This window comes from Nematolebias whitei, chromosome 7 (assembly GCF_014905685.2).
Source record: "Nematolebias whitei isolate Nwh7 chromosome 7, NemWhi1, whole genome shotgun sequence".
NCBI lineage: Eukaryota > Metazoa > Chordata > Actinopteri > Cyprinodontiformes > Rivulidae > Nematolebias > Nematolebias whitei.
The window spans coordinates 42,700,699-42,722,636 of NC_056504.1; the positions used below are offsets into that span (position 1 = coordinate 42,700,699).

The following is a 21,938-nucleotide window of genomic DNA, read 5'->3' on the forward strand; positions in this document are numbered from 1 at the left end:
TTAATTACTTACTTACTTCATTTATTACTTACTTACTTTATTACTTACTTATTTCCTTTATTAATCCATGGGGGGAAATTTGAGAAATTGCTTATCTTCAGTTTAATGTTTTGAGAGGAACTTGTGTTCGTATATTTACTTTTAAGTCTGGATTTGTGAACATTCTCTGTATTTTATATTTCTACTAAAACTTCAGTCTGTGGAAAAATGACTTCATCAGGGTAGACTTTTTTTTGCATCTTTGTTCAATAAATCCCTGTGATCCCATGTAATGTAGACATTTCAGCTGAACCTGGGTTAAATTTTAATTCAACTTGTGCAAATGTTTGTGTCAAATTGCTGCTTTGCCGTGTGAAATCCTATAAAGAAACGCTGCAAGCTTTTGTCCGTTTTCTAATGAAGGGCGGTTGGATTTTAGTGAACAAGTTGCTTTACATGTTTTTAATTGTCTATTCAGTACAACTATACGTTTATCTACAGGAGTTGAAGAGTGGATGTAAAAACGTGGTCGCATCAGTTTCAATTTAAAGTCAGGTGTCATCCGTGACACTGGTTACAACCGTCTGGGCCTGGTCTGAGTCATCCAGTTTAATGTTCACTGTAATGAGATGAGCGCGTAGGACCCAGCAGCATGCTGTAATGTGAGGGTGGAAAAAACAGGCAGAGGGAGGGAGGGGGGCATAGGGTGGGAGGGAAAGTGGAAGGGTGAAAGCATCAGGTTTCAGTGTACATTCCACCCAGACGCCATGTCGCCTAAACACAGGAACACCAGCCTCCCTGCCCGACTGAATTCACCAGACACGAGCAGGTCTGCGCGGTGCTGATGCACGGCGTCCAATCACTCCACCATATATTTAATAACTGTTTACAGGCAATTTGCATACCATAATATTCTGCAGCTTTAATGCAGGGATTGATTCTTCTCTTTTAGCTTTGTCTTCTGTTTGTTTTGACAGCTGCAGGTTGGAATAAAAGACTCAGACTTTTATTTTGTTGTTTTAAGATGAACCATGAGTAGATTAACTCTTTTTAAAACTATATATTTTCAGTCTTAGCGACACTTTTAAGTAATATTTAAGCCAAAAATACCCACAAACTGAGCTGTATTTAGAAGAGAAGAGAGGTGTTTGTTTATTATTACCGCGGTTGGGCGTGCGTGCATGTGTGTGTGTTAGGTTTAGAACAAATTGTTTTTGGCCCCGGGGGGGCTGTCTCCTGTCTGTCAGAAACAATATCCAGGAGCAGAGTTATTGTACAGTCTTCAGGTGTGGACATGGAGGAAAAGGGTGGATGCGGGCAATAAAAGAAAATTCTGTAGCCGTATAAGATCACGTTTATGAGTCACAGGGAGGACAAAGTGAGTGAGCACAGTAACACCTGTAGTCTGGTACCTTGAGGAAATGTTGGTATGCATGTGGTAGGAGCAGATTCCTGTCTTTGTCCTGTATCATCCTCTTGCTCTCACTGATTCTGTGTTCTTGTGTCCTTCAAGGTACGGCAAAATTGTGTCCACCAAAGCCATCTTGGACAAAACCACCAACAAATGTAAAGGTGAAGCTTTTTTTTGTTGTTTTATGTATTCTTTTTTTTTTTACTCACTGTAGTCATTAAATAGCATTTATGTCTTGATTTCACCTCTTTCCAGCCATAAAGCCAAGCAAACCCGACTTCTACGTGATATTTAAAGGGATAGTTTGGGATTTTTAAAGTGGTTTCCCATAGACGCATCATGTTTAGACATTAGCATCAAAAGCAACGGTGGGCGCTGTAGCTTACCCAGTTTTAAATGCTCAACAGGAAAACAACAATTAAATAAAAGCTCTACAGTTTGTTTTAAATGAGTCAAAGTTGTGCCGATTGGCTGAACATTTCTCTGAGCTGTGTTTCATTCTTAATGCAAGACTTCTTCTGTAAAATAAGCTGATGTTTGGCGTTTTAAACGGTGCAGCTGCTGGAAGCGCCTTCAATTTACTCGGCCAATTAACGCACACTCACTGTACGTATGGACCAATCACAGCTCTTTAGTTCCTGTTGAGCTAAGAAAGCACTTAGTCTGAGGAAATCCAGAGCTTCAGACTTAAGAAAATATGGTTAAACTAAAAATAACTGGTCGTTAATGCATATAACTAGAAATGTCTCACAAAGAAGTGACAAACTGCAACATTTTATGAAAAATAATTAGCATGAAATATTTGAGGTTTGAGTCATTTTAGATGAATAAACTCCGCTCGGGAACGGACTTTGATTTCAGCAGCATTAGCTTGACTCCTACATGAGATTTTCTCTCTTACCCTCCAAACTGAGGTTGCTCAGACTGCTGTCTGCTGCAGGTAAGGTACTGACTGCTCATAACCTCTCCACTGGAAACCCACTTCCATCATTTTCCAACTATCCCTTTACTAGACTTGAAAAGCAGTTGTATTGATTTTCTTGTGTTGCTGAACTACAGCCTCTTTAACGCGGCTCTTTTTACTTTTCAGGGTATGGCTTTGTGGACTTTGACAGTCCAGCAGCTGCACAGAAAGCTGTCACAGCGCTGAAATCCAGTGGGGTCCAGGCTCAGATGGCTAAAGTAAGAATTGTTCAAATCTGGGCAGCTGTTAGTCTTTATTTTTAAAATCTAAGTGAAATTTATGGGTAAACAGGTAATTTAATCTCATCATGTTTTCCTGTTATTGATCTCCTGAGGGGTCTCAGCTTACAGACTTACAGTCCTTATGTGCTCATCCCATCTGTACATGCAGCTCTTACCCTGTTGGCAAATCAAGAAAACCTTTTTTACTATGACATAAATCAGACTGGACTTGTTTTGAGGTGTCCATCAGTTTTCTGTGTGAATATTCCATCTTTATTTTTTGGTCCTTTATTGCCTTTTCTCTCTTTTCCCCTCACGCCCTGTTTGTTGCTAACCTGTTCGGGTTGTAGAGCTTTCTCTAGGCTCTTTGTCAAAGTGTCTGCAGTCAAAGCAACTCTTGTCGGTCCATTAGGCTGATCCCTCCGGCTCTCATGCTCCCAATTGAAGAAAACCTGGGGAGGGTGCCACTACACCCTCTGTCAATGGGACAGGCACAAAGAACTGGCATTGTTCATCGCCTGGGCCTCGGCCTGGGGCTGATACGGCCATTTAATACACTCCACCCCGGTGTCCCTGCCTCCTCCCCTCCCTGTCCCAAACCCAAACATACCCACTGCAATGTAACACCAGGGTGTCCCTGAGCTCGGCTCCGGAAAACTGTAAAAGATCCACGCAGCCAGCTGACAAGAAACGGTTCACTGCAACTAAAGCCAGGGTCTAGGTTTGCTACTGATCCTCTGTAAGAGCACCACATAATCCTGAATATCTCAACGCTGGACAAGTGCAACCGGACACCAAAACCTGACTCACTCAGACAGCCTGTATTCACTTCGACATGTCTGTACCCGCTGCAGTCAAAAGTATCGCTTAAGGTTAGGAGACACAGCAACCACAAGTCTGAAGTCAAATTATTTATGAAGCGCAGTTCAAGCTGAGCACACGTTCACCATGGATGCAGCTCACAAACACGACGCGCCACACCTCGCTCTCAACGTCCTCAAGGTACGCTCAGTCCCTGAACGTAAGGCCCATAGGAGCCGCCTGTGTCTGGGCGAGGAGAACAATGGCAAAGTTAAAAATAGGTGGCTTTTTTACCTCCCGGCACCTCCCAGTTCAAACTCCCACGTCACTTAACTGTGCACGACACAGCCCGGCAAATCTGTCAACTCGGAGACACACCTTTACAGACGCATTTGTCACAGAACCAAAAGCAAACAAAGCAAATACACGGTCACTTCAGCAAATAGTGTTCACAAGCGTGGGCTGGATAAAGAGCGTTTTAATAACAGCGATGTGAACATGAGCCGTAAAACAGAAGTGAGTCCTTTTCTTTCCCCGTTTATCAATCTGCTGTAGCTTGAGCCGAGCCCTGACCCCTTTCAGCGCGTTACATAACAAACGTGTCATCCACAGAAAACAGGTTAGCTCCTCTTCAGGTGCTTCTTTGCTTCGAACAGCGGCAATAAATCTTCATTTAAAAAAAAGGCCGCTGACAGACTTTAATGCCACGAATGCTTTTTAGGAGTTCTTTTCGCGTCACCTCAACACCCGTGTCAAACTTCTTCGCCTGCGTGTTCTCTCCTGTTTGTTGCTCGGGCTGTTCGGGTTCGAATGATCGTAGCTGCAACTCGAGCTTTTCCAATCTTGACAGTTTTGTCTGTGAATGAAACCGTCGTGGGTTTACAGGAGTCTCATGTTGCGGTAAACACTAAGGGGGAGAGACAAAACAGTGACTGGTAGGAAGAAATGAGGTTTTGATGAAAAGAAGGAGCCTGCTAATCTGTAGTCTTTTCATGTTACTGCTCTCGTCTGTCATTCTCCTTTTTAATTACCTAAATTACTCCAGATGACCCATCCTGTTAGCCGCCTCCCTCTGTACAAAATATCAGCCTTTTGAGCTACTAATTCATTCAATCCACCCCCTTTCTCTCTCTGCTCTGTCCTCTTCCCTCTCTCTCGCTCTTCCCTTCCTCTTTTTTTAGTCCAGCCTCCTTCTTCATGGTTGCCAGGCTCCTGTTGCTCTGTGAACTCTTAAACTTCATGCCTGGCTTCCTGCTTCCGTCACACAAGGTTTCACTTTCAGCTTATTGCTGCAAGATATGCCTCAAAAATAATCACCACTCCTAAACTTAAGACAGAATTCATCCCAGAAGTGTGACTTTATCCTCGCACACGTTGACGTTTGCAGAAGCAAGTGTTTCTCATGTGCCGTTATGACTCACGAGGAAGGGTGATGAGTTATTCAGCACTTTCCATTTAATAATGATGGAAAAGTTGCCTAAAACAATGTCGTTCTTCCAGATTGGATCTTGTTACAAGAAGGTGCTTTGCATGATGCACGGCTAGGATGAAATATTAATATTCTACGGGGGGGAGGGGGGCTGGTTTGATGGAGAGGGAGGTCACATTGATGCTGTCTGGACATAAATTTCTGCTGTTTGAAAAAAAAAAATGTAATATGTGACGTGAATTTTTGGTTTGCAGACGCAAATGTGTTAGCAAAGACAGTCGACAGCATGCAGAAATACATGTTGCATTGAAACTGGAGCACTTTCATTCATGTCTACCCTCAGTAAAACAGTTTTTAAATTAAAGATCCATCATCCATTCAAGGAATGCATACTACCATATTTTTCAGCCTATAAGTCGCAGTTTTTTGCATAATTTTCACGCCCTGTGACTTACACGCTGAAGCAACATATTTATGGATTTTTACCCGTATTTATAAACCAATTTTTGGCTGTGATATGACCGTTTTCATTCATTCCGATTGAAAATATTGAACACTACCATTTTCAGCCGTTAGATGGCACTCGAGTTGTATGGCATGCCGTTGTGTCATGTAATAAGTAAACGTGGCTATTGGTGACACAATCGGTGTGTCGTAGTCTGCAAACTTGGTATTTGCTGCATTTCGCTGCACCGCCCCGGCGAAATGCAGCTGATTTGACCATCGAAGTGCATTTATTAAGTAAAAGTTCAACTGAGACAAACCTTTGCTATAAAGTCGAGCAAGCAAATAATTGTTTTTAGCTTATCTTGTTAAATTTCGAGGAAATGCACAGCAACTTGCCCTCCGCATTCCCGTTTCCACGTATCGACTTTTGAAAATGCAGCTAATTTGACTGTCAAAGTGCATTTATTAAGTAAAAGTTCAACTGAGACACCTTTGGTTTAATTTCGAGCAAACAAATAATTGTTTTTACGTGTTAAGCTTGTTAAATTCTTGTTAAAGTCCTCCCATGCACGCTCCCACGGCCACTATTTGGCAGCCAATCGATTTTTGGCACAACACTGGCCCACATTTCCGGGTTGTCAGCGGTGATGCGTAATAGATGCTACTTATACGGCGAAGCGACATATTTATGCATTTTTCCACTTTATTAGACATATTTCGACTAATGCGACTTATAGGGCGGTGCGACGTGTATGGCAGAAATTTCGGGACTCGATGACTTTGTGCCAGCGTTTTAGACTAAGATCATTCTAGTATGTTGGGCAATGATGATGTTAAAGTTATTTTGAGAAAACTTTTGAATTTGTGTTATATCGTGCTTGATCCCTTAACCCTGGCCCCTTGAAGTATGGGCTGTGAGTGGCTGCCAGCTACTTTCACACCAAATTTTAGCTCAGTATCTGGAAAACTCTCATGTATTGTCATTTTGTGTTGGCTAAATTTATTTAGTTGTGACAGCCGTCTTAAATTGGATTGACGTCAAACATTAAAGAGTTGTAGATTTGCATCCACCAATTCTATTCTACGAGTTTCATAGAGATCCTGACAGTGGTTCTTGAGATATTTATTTATTTGTATTTATTTCTAACAATATTATTATTTTGATAACAGACAAACGTGGCTGACACCAACCAGTTATTGTCAATGTTTTAGGTCAAAAAATTATTGCACAATATGTAATGCTCAAAGTGTGTGTTGGCATTAATGCTTAGCTACAAGCTCACCCAATATTAGCCTCATGTTTGATGGCGTTAAAGTCGTTTTGTTTTTTTCTAACCTCAGTTGACTGTGGCAGCCATCTTGAATTAGGTTGACTCCAAAAGTTAATCAGTTGTAGATGTACATTCAGTGATTACTCTCTGAGAGTTTTGTTCCAAACTGTTCACTGGTGCATGACATATTTTGCTAACACGACAGAAAAACGATCACAGACAGGCAAAAACATGCAGCGTTTGCCTCAGCAGACATTTATCAACTGTGCAACCCAAGTTCTGTAAAAATAAAAATAAAAACAAGCAAAAGAAAAAAACAGAGTATCTGATTGTGTGCGTGGACTCTTTTTTTTCTGTCTCTTTCTCTGCGCAGCAACAAGAGCAGGACCCCACCAACCTCTACATCTCCAACCTGCCCGTGTCGATGGATGAGCAGGAGCTGGAGAACATGCTCAAGTCCTTCGGCCAGGTCATTTCTACGCGCATCCTCCGAGACGCCAACGGGACCAGCCGGGGCGTTGGGTTTGCTAGGTTAGAAGCACCGCCATGATCTAACCGTTTTATTTTAACAAGACACTTTAGGGATTAAATTGAACTTTATATTTCAGAATGGAGTCCACGGAGAAGTGCGAGGCCATAATTCAGCATTTCAACGGCAAATTCATCAAGATTCCCCCAGGGGTGCTTGGTATGGGAGCATTTTGCTGTTTAGTTTTTGTACTGTAGATGTACAATGATGTGTTTTGATCCCTGCTGTGATCACTGAATTCACCTCACTTGTTTGATCTGATGCTTTCCCAGCGCCCGCAGAGCCCTTACTGTGCAAGTTTGCAGACGGGGGTCAGAAGAAGAGGCAGAGCCAGGGAAAGTATCTCCAAAATGGAAGGCCCTGGGCTCGAGACGGAGACACGGTAACGTGGCCATATGTAAATCATCCCTCTTACAGTTCACGCAGCTTCTCTCACTTAGATGTTTTTAGGAAAATGTAATTAAAAAGTTGTCCGAAAGTTTTCAGTTGCTCTCGCTCTTTGTGCTAGCTAGCTGTTTTGGTACATTCTGCATCGCATCAGTGTTTGCATGACCTCACTTGTTCTGAATCCTGTGTGCTGTTTTCCCAGGGAGGAATGACGCTTGCATATGACCCAACAGCTTTACAAAATGGGTGAGTGAGTGGTATGTACAGACTGACAGAAAACAGCCCCAGCCCTTCAGGAAAATAAACACCGCAAATCAAATCTGGTGAAAGGCTGCCCTCTGCTGGACAGCAGCAGAAACACAGGAATAATTCTAACTGACCTAGAGGTCTGCAACCTGTTTGATGAAAAAAATAATAATTCTGCCCCATCATCACTAAATAAAACAGCTGTAATTATCAACTGATGGCTCATGGGCCACTTCAAGTTTGTTGGAAGGGGGTTTTCAGTGAGGTTGACATTATAAAACAAAAAAATATATACCGGTATAATTAATTTTAACATTTATTTGTATTTTTACATTTTAGGATAAAAGAAAAGACTATTTAAAGAAGGGAAAACCTGTTTACACTAATTTAAACAAATTAAAACGCTGAATTCTGCAGGCCATCCATCCATCCATCCATTATCTTTACCCGTTTGTTCCATTTTGGGTCACGGGGGTCGCTGGTGCCCATGTCCAGCAATCACTGTGCGAGGGGCGGGGTACACCCTGGACGGGTCGCAAGTCCATCGCAGGGCCACATAGAGACAAACGAGACAAACAACCATTCACTCTCTCACTCACACCTAGGGACAATTTAGAGTTACCAATCAGCCTAACATGCATGTTTTTGGACTGTGGGAGGAAACCGGAGTACCCGGAGAAAACCCATGCATGCACGGAGAGAACATGCAAACTCCACCCAGAAAGGCCCCTGGACCGGGGTTTGAACCAGGGACCTGCTCGCTGAGAGGCAGCAGCTCTACCAGTTGCGCCACCGTGCTGCCCGAATTCTGCAGGCCTATGTGAGTTATTTTATTTGTGGTTATACAGTAGTCCCTTGTTTGTTACGGGTGTTATGTTCCAGCAATATGTTCCGCAATAAGTGAAAATCCATGAAGTAGCGACATTATATTTATTTTAGTATTTATATATATTTTAGTGCTTTAGAAACCCTTCACACACTTATATGTAGCTACTAAATTTTACTTACCAGCGCATCCCTGCTCGGAGGTCCTCGTAGGCTGGTTGAAAGAGATGAGGAAGGTCCTTGTGGGCTCCGGATGGAGCGCCGGACCTTCGGTGTCGCGCATCCCACTCAGAAGTCCTCGTAGGCTGGCTACCAGCTCTCAAGATTCACCGATGGGTCTGGAGGTCTGGTTCTGTTCCGGTTCTGGTCCGGTTCGGTGGGTTCTGTGTGGCTCTCTGCATCTGCTGGACGTCAAAGTCACTGTAATCAGCACCAAACTTTTTCCGATCAGATCAAAACTTTCCCTCTAGTATTTCAGCAGAAGGAATCGGGGCTCCTGGACGGTGCCCTGTTGGCTTTTGGAAAATGTAGTCGTTATGAGTGAGAATACAGTGGAGGCTTACTGAGCGAAAACTACAAAACGCCAGCGCCTGTCTGAAGTATTTTATTTTTTCGTTAACTTTTTACTGTACAGTATCCCATACTGTCCCAATCATGTGAGTAATATTAAAGTTGACAATCATATGTCCTGTACAATTATTATTTTTTAAAATATGTTAATGTACGGTGACAAACCGCGATATAGCGAGTCTGCGAAAGTCGAACCGCAAAGTAATGAGGGACTACTGTATGTGTTAAGTATCCCACTTTAAAGTAATTAAACATAAATTTAAAGTGTGTTAAAACATAGTCCATTTTGTTGGATATGTAATTTTGACTTTCATTATGCTTTATTTTTCCAATTCTTATTGTTATCAGACCGACTCACCATGTTCCCTCTGAGCAACTTGTCCAAAGATTTGCTGGTGGATTTGAGAGAAAGATCCCACTGTAAGGCCGGAAGATGAATAAATGGAGTATCTAAATGAAACCATGTATTAATAATCTCATTCACGTATTTGCAGAGAATTGACAAACTATAACTTGCCTTTTCTGTTGTGGGTAGAGAAACCAATGAAATTAAATTTCATGTTAGTTTTGGTCAAAGCTTCAAAGAGCAGTGGGACGTAAGAGCCGCATATGGCCCCAGAGCCGCAGCTTGCAGACCCCTGACCCCTGACATGTTGGCATCACGGCGCTCCTGTCCTTCATGTTTTCTTTCTCCGTGTGTTCGGCAGCTTCTACTCGTCGCCTTACAGTCTGACTCCAAACCGAATGATCGCTCAGACGTCCCTCTCGCCCTACATGCATTCTCCTGTCTCATCGTACCAGGTGGGACATTTCACCATGTTCACACTTTAATCTGTTTTTAACCAATCTCCCCCCTCTCCCTCCCCCACTTATACTTGAACAGTTGATTTTCTGTGTTGAACACCTCATTATAAAGAAAATTTTCAAAGTTAATCAGTCGTCTCTGTAAATTTTGTAAATATTTTTTGGAGGTTTCAGTAAAGTCCATGAAGAGGCTCATGACATATTTTACTAACAGACGCACAAAGAAAGAGTTTAAATGGTTGTATTGTGTTTTGTTGATGTGCAGGTACACAGCCCGTCCTGGATGCACCATCAGTCATACCTCATGCAGCCAGCTGTGAGTATCCTCCCACAGCAAAAAACACCTTCTGCTCTCCTTTTTTTAAACCAACAAGTTTATGACGTGTACCCTGAATCTAAAAGATAAGTGTAAATATAGAAGCACAGAAATCTAAGTTTGACACGGCATCTTTGGCCCAAGAGTTATTTTTGTCTCCTTCAGAAGCTTATGCTTTTATTCCTTTGGTCACACTCCATTTGATGTGAGGAGACATTCAGCTTTTATAACTTTGTGAGTAAAAGTACAAAAGAACTGAAAAAGCAAAGCTGAGATATAGATCTGCTGATCAACAATCAATGAGTGTCAATCCGTGTTGATGACATGCTAAAGGCATTTATCCACGCAGGTCATCTGTGATTCCTAAAGACTTCTGTTATTGTTCGTCTCAGCAAAATGTACCAAATAAGTAGTTCTCATATTTTCAAGATGATTTAGAGAAAGGCCTAATTTCATTTGAGTGAACCAACTTGAAGAACATAAAGGAGATTATGCTTCTTTTTTAACTAAATTCAGCCTTTATGAGGCCGGTGCAAATTCAACAGGATTAGATTATAAAAACATTTTCATATACATTAGTGTGTTTTTTAAGAAAATAGCATCTGAGAGGGTGCCGAGGGAGGAGGGTGAAGTGTTGTATGAGGAACTCTGGAGTGGCAGAGAAGTTTGTTAGACTGGTACAGGACATGTATGAGGACAGCAGGACAGTGGTGAGATGTTTTGTAGGAGTGACAAATAGCTTCAAGGTGGAGGTGGGAGTGCATCAAGGATCAGCTCTGAGCCCCTTCTTGTTTGCTCTGGTGATGGACCGACTAACAGATGAGGTCAGGCAGGAATCCCCGTAGACTATGATGTTTGCGGATGATGTGATCTATGGTGAGAACAGGAAACAGATGGAAGAGAACTTGGGGAGGTGGAGGTATGCACTTGAAAGAAGAGGAATGAAAGTCAGCTGTAGTAAGACAGAGTACATGTGTGTGAATGAGAGGGAGGAGGTGGAACAGTGAGGCTACAAGGAGCAGAGGTCACAAAGGTGCAGGACTTCAAGTACTTGAAGTCCACTGTCCTGGAAAATGGGGAGTGTGGTAAAGAAGTGAAAAAGAGAGTCCAGGCAGGATGGAGTGGATGGAGAAAAGTTTCAGGAGTAATTTGTGACAAAAGTGTGTCAGCAAAGGTCAGAAGAAAAGTTTACAAGACAGTGATGAGAACAGCTATGTTGTATGATCTGGAGACAGAGACATTGACAAAAAGACAGAAGAAAGAACTGGAAGTGGCAGAAATGAAGATGTTGAGGTTCTTCTTAGGAGTGACAAGGATGAATAAGATTAGGAATGAGATCATCAGAGGTACAGCACATGTTGAACAACTGGGAGATAAAGTTAGAGACCAGACTGAGATGGTTTGGACATGTCCAGAGGAGAGACAGTGGGTATACTGGTAGAAGGATGTTAGAAATGCAGCTGCCTGGAATAAGACAAAGAGGAGATATATGGATGCAGTTAGAGAGGACATGGAGGGAGTGAGGACAGAGTGAGACAGAGGAGGATGACTCTCTGTGGAGACCCCTCAAGAGAGAAAAGCCAGAAGGTTTTTAAAGCTCTTTGCTCTGCAGCTGATTTTAGGGCCCAAGCAGAGACACTTGTGTCCCCCCTCCTCTCTCCTTTTCAGTCCAGTGTGAGTTTTTGGGCACACAAACGAGCGTGACCCTTAAAGAGAGCCGTGGGTTTTCATCCTGACAGTTTTGTGTAACACACAGTAAACTGAGCTCAGAGCAGCTCTCGGCAACTTAGCAAAGCCTTTTTATTTTCAAACACTTCAGTTGTCTCGTCTGCACTCCTGCCGTGGTGCTGATCCAAACTTTGAGTTCTTAACCAGCCCAGGTTGTTAAAACACAGAACTGCAATTATTACTGTATAGGTCGCATCAGTCAAAAAATGCCTCATGAAGAAGGAAAAAACAAAACAATAAATAGGTCACATTAATTTAGAAGTGTATTTCACAAAGTGCAAGAACAGACATTTAATCTGAAATAACAATAACGCACAGAACAGACCCGGGATCCTGAACAGACTTAATCAACCTGACGAGCCAACGAGTCCGACAAGCAAGTTACTGGTAAATTCACCAGTCTCCTTTGACTTGTGTTAAGTTTTTCTCAGTTGTCTCGAAGTGAATGTTTTGGGGAGGGTAGCGGTAGAGGAACAACATATAGTTGACAAAAGCCTAGAGGGCCCTGTCGCGACTGCAAATAGTGATGTTTACTCTTTGGTTCATGTCAGTATGAATGAACATTTAACTCGTCAGTGAAAAATCTCGTCATGAATCGGGAAAATAATGTAAATAAGTCTCTTTGGACTATAAATCGCAGGACTGGCCAAACTATGAAAAAAGTGTGACTTATAGTCTGGAAAATACAGTAATTGTTTATGTTAACTTTAACTTATGGTGAACTGAGATAATAGAGAATTATATTATTAATCCACTGGCAAAGAAAAATAAATACATAAAAAAAAATAGACCAAATCTTCTTGCAAGATCATGAAACATGACTAAAGTCTTAATATAGAGCTTTTTAAAATAATTGATTTAGTTTAAAATCAAATCAAACTTTTATTTGCAAAGCAACCCATGGCGCTTTCCAACAAAAATAAAATTACAATTTGAAACATGCATAAAACTAAACCTACTTATAAACAACAATCCTAAATAATAATAATAATAATAATAATAAAAAAAAAAATAATAATTTAGATTTATAAACCGTTTTCCGTTTACAGCAGCTTTTAACACCACTGAACGTTTGAGTCAGGGTTTTTTTTTTTGTGTCTTTGAGTGACCAGAATGATTAACACGGTTTGTTCGGCTCGTCGAGCTGATTGTGTGTGTGTGTGTGTGTGTGTGTGCGTGTGTGTTTGTTGCACAGGGTACAGTTCTAACCCCAACAATGGATCACACCATGTCCATCCAGCCCACGTCCATGATGGGACCTCTCACACAGCAATTAAGCCACCTATCTCTGGGCAGCACGGGCACAGTCAGTACCAACACACACAAGAAAAAAGTTATTCATGTCCAGTACAACCCACAAAATGGTTTTATTTTTTACTTTGTCTTCCTCACAGTATATTCCAGCCAACGCTACTATGCAGGGGACCTACATCCCCCAGTACACCCCAGTGCCTCCCTCCAATGTCCCGGTAGAGGTATTAATAATCTTTCTCTCTCCCTAAAAAGAGAATACATAAGAATAATTTAGTTTTAGAGGTGTAACAATTGGTTTTCTTCATTTATTATGAAACCAAAGTTGCTTTGGTTGTTAAATAAAAATAAGAAAATGTTTAAAGGTTTAGCTTTATCTTACTAACAGGACATTTCAAAGGATATATTAGCTGCAAAGTAAATTTCCAAGTGTTGAGGTTTTAAATATTGTTTTTTTTTTTCTTCCTTTGTTGAAATTAATCATCTGGAAAAGGGTTAGGGCCACTGTAGGAAACAAATCTTTTCAGAAATCCGACTTTTTCCTCAGAAATCTGAAGAAAAATAAATAGATTTGCACATTTCTAATTTCCTTAATCCTCTTCTGGATAATACTGAAAGTTATTTTCACACAACTAACTGAGCCACAGGGGTGCGTTGTTCAGGTTGGGATTGGATGGACAAGCGTAAAACAGAAAAGAGAACTGAACTAACTAACTAACAGGAAGTCTTACTGTATTTAATAAAGCATGTGTCTCTTTTTAATACAGGAAAATGGTCAGCAGCAACAGGATGCCATGGAGAATCCTGCAGAACACACAAACTACTCGTACCAACACACCAAGTGAAGCTACGGTATGGAGCATGTTCACACCACAGTCCCACAAATTGCACAAAGTGGATATTATTTATGTCTAAAGGGAATAAAACTCATTAGGAGTGGTGAGGATGTTCAGGTAACAGGCTCGTAGAACAGACTGTATGTCATCAGTACGATAATCTTACCTGTACACACACAGAGACTGGTTCAGTTCTGTGACTACAACAGACAAATCAAGTCTGGCAAGGGGGGGGGGGGGGTCTAATAAGGAAATGAATGAATCGGTTCATGCCTGAAGATCTAGAAAAGTAATGTTCTGAATTGTGTGAACTCGTGTGAATGTTTAAGAAGCGTTCACATTGTTGTGATCCATTTTTCTTCCGTACGTTTTTCTGCATCTTTCTCGTTCCAAAATTTTTCTGCTGTTTCAACAAATCATATCGAAACGTTCAGCTCGTTCAGGAGAATGGGTGCTAAGACTTTTGGTATTGGTGCAACTTTAGCTTTTTGAAATATTTAGCCTTTTCTTCCATTTTTCCCTCATAGAAAATGAATTGAGCTCATTTTACATCCTTCAACTCTTTAGATCTGTTTACAACCTTTTACTGCTCCTTTCACATTTTGTTCTGGTTCAGCTTCTTTGTGCAAATGTAAACTTTTTTCTGCTTATTTCAGTTAATTTCAGCTGGGGTTTTTTTTTCCACATACTTTTACTACTCACAAATATATTATATTGGCTCATTTTCCTCAATAAATAAATGACCAAGTATAATATTTTTGTCTCATTTGTTTAACTTTATCTACTTGGAGGACTTGTGTGAAAATCTGATGTTTTAGGTCATATTTATGCAGAAATATAGAAAATTATAACGGCTTCACAAACTTTCAAGTACCACTGTAAATACTTACAACTCGTTATTAATACTATGACAATTATACTCATGATGGATGTATGTAAACCTTTGACCACAGCTGTACGCGGTGTTAAATCTTAGTTGTGTGTGTTTCAGCTCCCACCCATTTGGAGCCAAGGACACAAAATGATTTCAACCAAAAGAGGATAAAGCTGGAAGAGATCCAACACATAACCAACCACCTGGACTCAAACATGGATCAGAAAAGGAATGTGTGCGTGTGTGACTGTGTTCACGCCTGACTTTTAGTTTTTTTTTTGTTATTTTCATGTTTTAAGGACAACCATTAAACTTCATCAAACTCTCACACAACCTGAAGAGTTGATCAACCAAAGGTGGGAATCTCCGTCAAAGTTTCGATCTATTTTGATAACTTAAAAAAGAAAAACAAGAAAAAAAAAAAAAAAGGAACAAGACAAAACTTATAAATAAAACTAAAATGTCCACACACAAAAAAAGAAATAGGAGGAGAAAGCATTATTTTGTGTGTGTGTGTGTGTGTGTGTGCACGGGATAACTGCAAATATTAGTTTTTAACTAAACATTCTGGACGTTTCAGATTCAAGGAAGAGTTCAAACACAATGTGTCTTTTTAGGAAGTTTTTTGTGTGTGTGTGTAAAATATGCAAACTTTATTTTGTATTTCCTGATTGTTTGACATTGTTATTTGCAGCAGCGACAATTTGTACAGATTTCAAACCTTCTGAACTCTTTTGCTGATATGTGGAGTCGTCCTAACTGTGGGAGGTAAACCGTTTAAAGCTACTTCTTCTTGGAACTGCTGCAGAGATTTACATCCGTGCACAGACGATAAAAAAAACATGTTTTATAGTTTAAAGTTCTTTTTTTTTTTTTTTTAGATCATTTTTTCATACTAAAAACAAAAGACAATCAATTATTTATATTTATATTTGAATTATAGTTCTATTTTTTTGGAGTTTTTTTAATCATTTATATAAAAAAAGAGGTTATTTAATACTGTCGTCTATGAAGACGAGCTGAAATCTTAACCCCACTCAGTGACGAGCTGTAAGATTTGGCTCTTTAGGGTTTTATTTTTGTTGTTTGGAGGCTTCAATCTTGTATTTATCATCTTCAAAAACAAAACCACCAAAATGACTTTTAAAAGTCGTTCTGTTTTTTTTATTCTTGTCGTCCTCGTCGATGAGAAGTGGTTTTAAGCGGTTTTGCTGTGGCAACCCATCAGGTATCATTTTCTCCATCCTCTCTCAAAGGGATGAATTGAACACGCATTAGAAAGGAGCAGTTAGTTACATGTGCAAAAAATAAAGATGCATTCGCTAATGAGGGGACGTAAGTATGGAGCTAAATTGGAGCCATTAAAGTTTGTTCAAAAGAAAAATAAATTTGAAACTGAAAAAAAAAAAAAATTAAACTGAAAAATATTTTTGAAACTGAAAAAAAAAAAGTTCAAAGCTACTTTTCAGATTCAAGTTGATCATTTTCAGTTTTGAACTTTTGGCCCTGTTTTGTGTGGGGGCGGGGCCTCAGATGACAGGGGTGTGGAATCATGACTGACAGCTCAATGCAGCAGCTGTTGCATTCAGGAACCATGGGAACAGAAATTGTCTGGAAAAACCTCATCGATATTCGATATTGATGTGATTGGTTTTGAAAGATAACATGCTTCACCGATATAATGATGATGATGATGTCATCACAATGTCAGCACTGTCTGTTTCCATACAATGGCGAAATTAGTCTCTGCATTTAACCCATCCACCACCAGGTGGTGCAGTGGGCAGCTATTGAAAGCGCCCGGGGGGCATTTTGGGCATGAAGTGTGCTGCCCAGAGACACCACGTGATGTGCAGTGACTGGGGATCGAACCTGGGACTTTCGGGTCCCAAGCCGGCTGCCCTGCCTCTACACCATCTTGGCCCCCATATAAGCAGCCTATGTCAGTATACTGTATGATGCCAATCTTGGGGAAAAAATATGATCTTGACAGATTTGTACAACATTTTCAGTAAATGTTGGAGATTTCCTATGCTCTCAAAGTAAAGAAGAAGAACCGCACATCCTGTGCCACCGCCATATTGGATGGGTTTCTCCTCTCTTTACGACTCTGGGGCTACTTGCTCTGTCTGGCAGTTCTTCTTTACTTTGAGAGCATGGGAAATCTTCCAACACGGACTGAAAATGCTGTACAAATCTGTGAAGATCATATTTTTCCCTCTGAGATTGGCGTCGTATATTGACGCAAGCTGCTTATATCGGTGTTATCTTTCAAAACCAATCAAATCAATATAGAATATCAATGAGGTTTTACAATTTCTGTGCCCACAGTTCCTGAACGCAACAGCTGGGAATAGCGGCTGCACTGAGCTGTCAGTCATGCTTCCACATGAAGCCCCGCCCCCAAACAAAACAAGACCAAAAGTTTGAAACTGAAATAAAAAGATCTGAAACGGAAAATGATCAACTTGAATCTGAAAAGTAGCTTTGAACTTTTTTTTTCTGCTTGAAAATTATTTTTTAGTTTGAAAATGTTTTCAGTTTCAAATGTATTTTTATTTTGAACAAACTTTATGGCCCCGATTTAGCTCCATACTTAGGAAGACTAAGAAACGCTCGGAGTGATTACCGTATTTTTCGGACTATAAGGCGCACTTAAACTCCTTTAATTTTCTCAAAAATTGACAGTGAGCCTTATAATCAGGTGCGTCTTATGTATTAATTCTGGTTGCGCTTACTGACCTCGAACCGATTTTATGTGGTTATTGTGAATGAGCTGAATAAAGATAATTGTGATAGGAAAGGGAACGATGAGTTTTGTTTCAATGCTGCTGTCACCTGAGTTTGAATCTGTTTTATTTGTTCACTTGTAGAAAGTCCTTTTTATTTTGTCTGTCACTTGAACATCTTTAATTTGACTTATTTTTGATGAATTATTCTTAGAGTAGATTTTAGCTGTAGAGATTAGCTTCTTAGACTAGGTGTTGTTTTTCACTTTGAATTGATTGATGCTGTCGTTTTTTTGTGCGTGTGCACCAAGTTTTCCACGTTTTTCCACAACGCTTCCTTCCAAGCCTCGGTCCGTCTGTCCGTCCTGATATCTGACCTGCTGGAGCCGAGAGCTGAACCAAAACGGCGTCACGTTGCGTTGACGCCAAACCGTTGGTCCCGCGGACACGTTGGCAAAGCTCAAGTAAAGGCTCGTGCTATCACGGTCATCCTAATGCGCTGGCTTGTGATTTATACAGACACCGGAAACTGTAGATATGTAGATATTTTAAAGAAACAATTGTTGTTTTTATGTGCTCACTAGACCCTGGAAGTGCCATTAAAGAAGACTTATACAGCCTTAGTGAGACAGGACGTCTGAATGAATTTGTGCGTTATACGAAATTCTTGCAAAAAAAAACACAAACGGAAACAGTTTTAGCTACGCCTTAACGTTCCTTCTCTAAACAAACTGCCTGATTTCTCACCGGAGTCATTTGTAAATGCTATAAAAATGGCAAGGGGCTCGTTTGAATCCCATCTTGTCAGTCATAATCGGAGTAGGTGAGCGTTCCATCACGTCCGTCTGAAGGCTTCAGTTTGAGGAGTTCTTCTGTTTGTTTAAAATCAACAGTTAATGCTTTTAAGTTTTATATTTCTGCAACCAAAGATGTAGCCGTGTTAGCTTTCAGCTGTCTACAAACAAACTTCTTCATGTTCTGATTGATTCAGAACAAGAAAGGTTGCATCAGTGGTGTGAAAGTGCACCTTTAGATGTTTGGGGAGGAGTTTGTTGTTTTTATTGCTCTAATAATCCATGAGGACGCGTTCATCACAGGATTTTTGTTTTAATGAGTTAAATGAAGTTTCCCTTGGTGTGCGTAAGAGCCTGTCTGAGAGTGACACTTTAAAGCAGTGGTTCTCAAACTTTTTGGGTTCAGGGGGGATACAAGGGCGGTGAGCATGTCCAGAGACAACACACAGAGGCACTGCAGAGCTCAGATAAAATCGGGATTGTTCAATTCTGGCTGGAGTTTGCATGTTCTCTCCGTGGGGTTTTCTCCAGGTACTCCTGTTTCCTCCCACAGACCAAAAACATGCATGTTAGGCTGATTGGTAACTCTGAATTGTCCCTAGGTGTGAGTGAGAGAATGAATGGATGGACTGGAGACCTGTCCAGGGTGTCCCCCGCCTCTCGCAAAGTGATAGCTGGATATGGGCACCAGTGAACCCCGCGCCCAAAAAAGAAAGAAGCGGACAGAGATAATGGATGGATGGATGGATGGATGGATGGATGGATGGATGGTCTCTAATGCGATGAAATTATTTGTGTAACATAAATACTTAAGACCTGTTCTTTAATAGTGTTAATACAATTTTTACACTTTTAAACATGGGGTTATTTTCATTCAAGACACACTTAACTAACAAATTTTTTAATTTCAGCTTCCAAAAATTACAGTTTTGAGAAAACTAAGTATCAAAAAAACATTTTAAAACTTTACATATTCACATAATGAGCATAATAAATGTATCGCCACTTCTTCACATTATTACAGAAAACTGCATAAAACTGAGCAGAATCATAACAGCTATAGTCGGACCAAGTAACTGGGCTTCATTTGTAAACCCATCGATGCTGGAACGCAAATAACTGGCAGGCCGGGGGGGGGGGTCCTCCCCCAGAAAATTTTGAATAAAGTAGATGTGATTTCCTGCATTTTGGTGCATTTTACCAGGTTGTTAAACATCTACTACGTGCTTGTAAAAATAAAATAAAATTTGCAGACCCTCATGCACCAGCTTGCGGACCCCCAGGGGTCCAGGAACCCCAGTTTGAGAACCACTGCTTTAACGGACTCAACACATCCAGAAGCAACAGTGCGGACGCTGACCGTCGAGACGTTTCAACAAACACGAGCTCCTTTTGTAAATATTCTCTCTCTCCTTCCACTGGGACCTGTTCTGTTCTGTTTCGTTCTTCTTGTGTGACTTATTTGGATTTTGGCTCTTGTGTCTGTGTCTGTGTGTGTGTGTGTGTGTGTGTGTGTCTGTGTGTGTGTGTGATTTTATGACCTGTCCAGAAAACACGGTGACTATCAAGCTTTTCCGAGTCAGTGCATCATGAAGGAAGTGTCCAGGTTAATGATGTTCCACGTGCTACCCTCCACTTTTTCACACACGATTTACACGATGTTGAAACTATGAAATGACCCAGTGTTACAGAACAGTGTTTATTTATTTTTGTAAAGCTAAAGCTGAAACGTGGCGAGAAAATGGGATGTTTTGTAAATGAAATGGCCTTTTAGTTGCGTTAAAATGAAATAGCACCAAGACTGATGGTGTATTTTGTAGATATCACAGCGGATTTTAAAGTTAAAGCGATTAATTGCACTTACTGTTTATCCAAGTCGATTTAGAAAACGCTCTTCTCATCCACCCTGACGTCAGGCTGACGGCTTGTTTCATAGTTTCAAATTGTTTTGCTGCTAAAACAGAATTTCCAAACGGGAGGTTTTATGTTGTCCAATCTGGATTTTCACGTTTGCTTGTATTTTGATTTAGAGGATGAAAGTGACACGAATTGTTTGATTCAAAGCCGTAACGATCCGGTGTGTAGGGTGGAGTGGCACCAAGCGGCTCGATTCGCAGACTTTACCCCTCGTCTCCTTGTATGAGATGAGCGAGGAGGCAAAACAAACACAAATGCTTGTTTTTGTCCCATTGGAGCTACTGTAGAAACATGGATCATTGAAATAAAGCTGCTTATTCAGAGGTATTGGCATAAAATAAATCTTGTTTTGACCTTGAACTGGTGAAAACGTTGCATTTCTGCTGAGTTGCCTGAAATGTTACACACCGGAGCATTCGCTTATCGAAAGCCACGAGGCGACACGTTTGAAATCAAGTTTTTGTGACTCCGGGGCGTTGTGAAAATTCACCGGGCGCATCAGACCCCCTGCTTGTGAACAGTTTTCTTATTTATACAACTCATTTTGTACAGTTTTGTTGGAGGAAAGAGGTTTTGATACTTGCTTATTTTGCAAACGCCACTTGGCTGCTTTTGTCTTCCTGTGCCAGAAATGCTAAATCGTCTGTAACTTGTTTTTTCTTCTTCTGTTTTTTTTTTTAATTGATCGATTTTACTTCTGTGTTGGTTTTCTCTTTGGATATGTCAGTTTTATTTTCTTTCTTTTTTTTTTAATAAATGTTTTGTTTTAATGTTTGAGTTGTTTTTATTGTTTATGTCACAAGAATGGAATACCCAGAGTGAAAGGACTGAGCAAGGTCAGGTCCAGAGTTCAGCAAGGGGGGTTAACTCAGAACATGCAGGTTCCTTACTGGTAGATGGTTGGTCAGATGTGTGGTTCCAAAGTCCTGAACACTCATGAGAAGAACCAATGTGCTCAGGAGGGCGAGGAGAGCAGCTGAAGGGTGCACAGATAAGGTTTCCAGAGTTTCACTAGGAGATCCAAATACCCAGGTAGGTCTCAGGAGGTTCACTGGAAAGATCACAGGAGACAGGTAAGTAATCAAAAGGCTTAGAGATACACAAAGGACTAAGAGCACGAACCAAAAGCAGGGTAATGCTCCAACATCGAAGGGGAATCATCAACTGCCTTATACAGTAGTCCCTCGTTACGTCTCGTTCGTTTATCGCGGACTCGCTGTATCGCGATTTTTCAGATTAAGATTGGACAAGACACACAGTTGGCTGATTGATGGATGAGCCGCACGATCGGCATGCAATTTTTATTTAAAATAAATTATTTTAAATGATTTAGCACCTGCTGCACATTTGTGTAGCCCTTTACTACAGGATAAGCTTCCTGCTGCAGCTGATCAGCTGTTCACTGTGCAGAGGAGAAGTGGGCGTGGCCAAGAGCGCTTGCAGGTGGCAAAAAGCAGAGGAGGCAGAAAGCTGAGATCATGACATGCTGTGCTCTTTTAGAGCATTTAGAGTTTAGAAACATTGTTTAGAATATTGCAAGTGTGTGGGAAGATATATATGTGTATATATATATATATATATATATATATATATATATATATATATATAT

The 21,938-nt window shown here is 40.7% G+C and overlaps 1 protein-coding gene across 3 annotated transcripts in view; it reads left to right on the forward strand.

The window, feature by feature from the left end:
* The window catches only part of LOC119412581 (RNA-binding motif, single-stranded-interacting protein 2), a 37,344-nt gene extending 22,026 nt beyond the window's left edge, over nt 1-15,318 (forward strand). For all 3 annotated transcript variants that reach the window (XM_037679607.1, XM_037679609.1, XM_037679608.1), the window contains exons 3-14: nt 1,493-1,551; nt 2,481-2,572; nt 6,897-7,054; nt 7,132-7,211; nt 7,325-7,434; nt 7,642-7,685; nt 9,788-9,881; nt 10,150-10,200; nt 13,124-13,234; nt 13,323-13,403; nt 13,947-14,031; nt 15,007-15,318. In XM_037679607.1, coding sequence (XP_037535535.1) covers nt 1,493-1,551; nt 2,481-2,572; nt 6,897-7,054; nt 7,132-7,211; nt 7,325-7,434; nt 7,642-7,685; nt 9,788-9,881; nt 10,150-10,200; nt 13,124-13,234; nt 13,323-13,403; nt 13,947-14,024 — 958 coding nt within the window. In that variant the 3' untranslated portion in view covers nt 14,025-14,031; nt 15,007-15,318. The remainder of the gene's footprint in view (nt 1-1,492; nt 1,552-2,480; nt 2,573-6,896; nt 7,055-7,131; nt 7,212-7,324; nt 7,435-7,641; nt 7,686-9,787; nt 9,882-10,149; nt 10,201-13,123; nt 13,235-13,322; nt 13,404-13,946; nt 14,032-15,006) is intronic.
* Nucleotides 15,319-21,938: the final 6,620 nt, after the last annotated feature.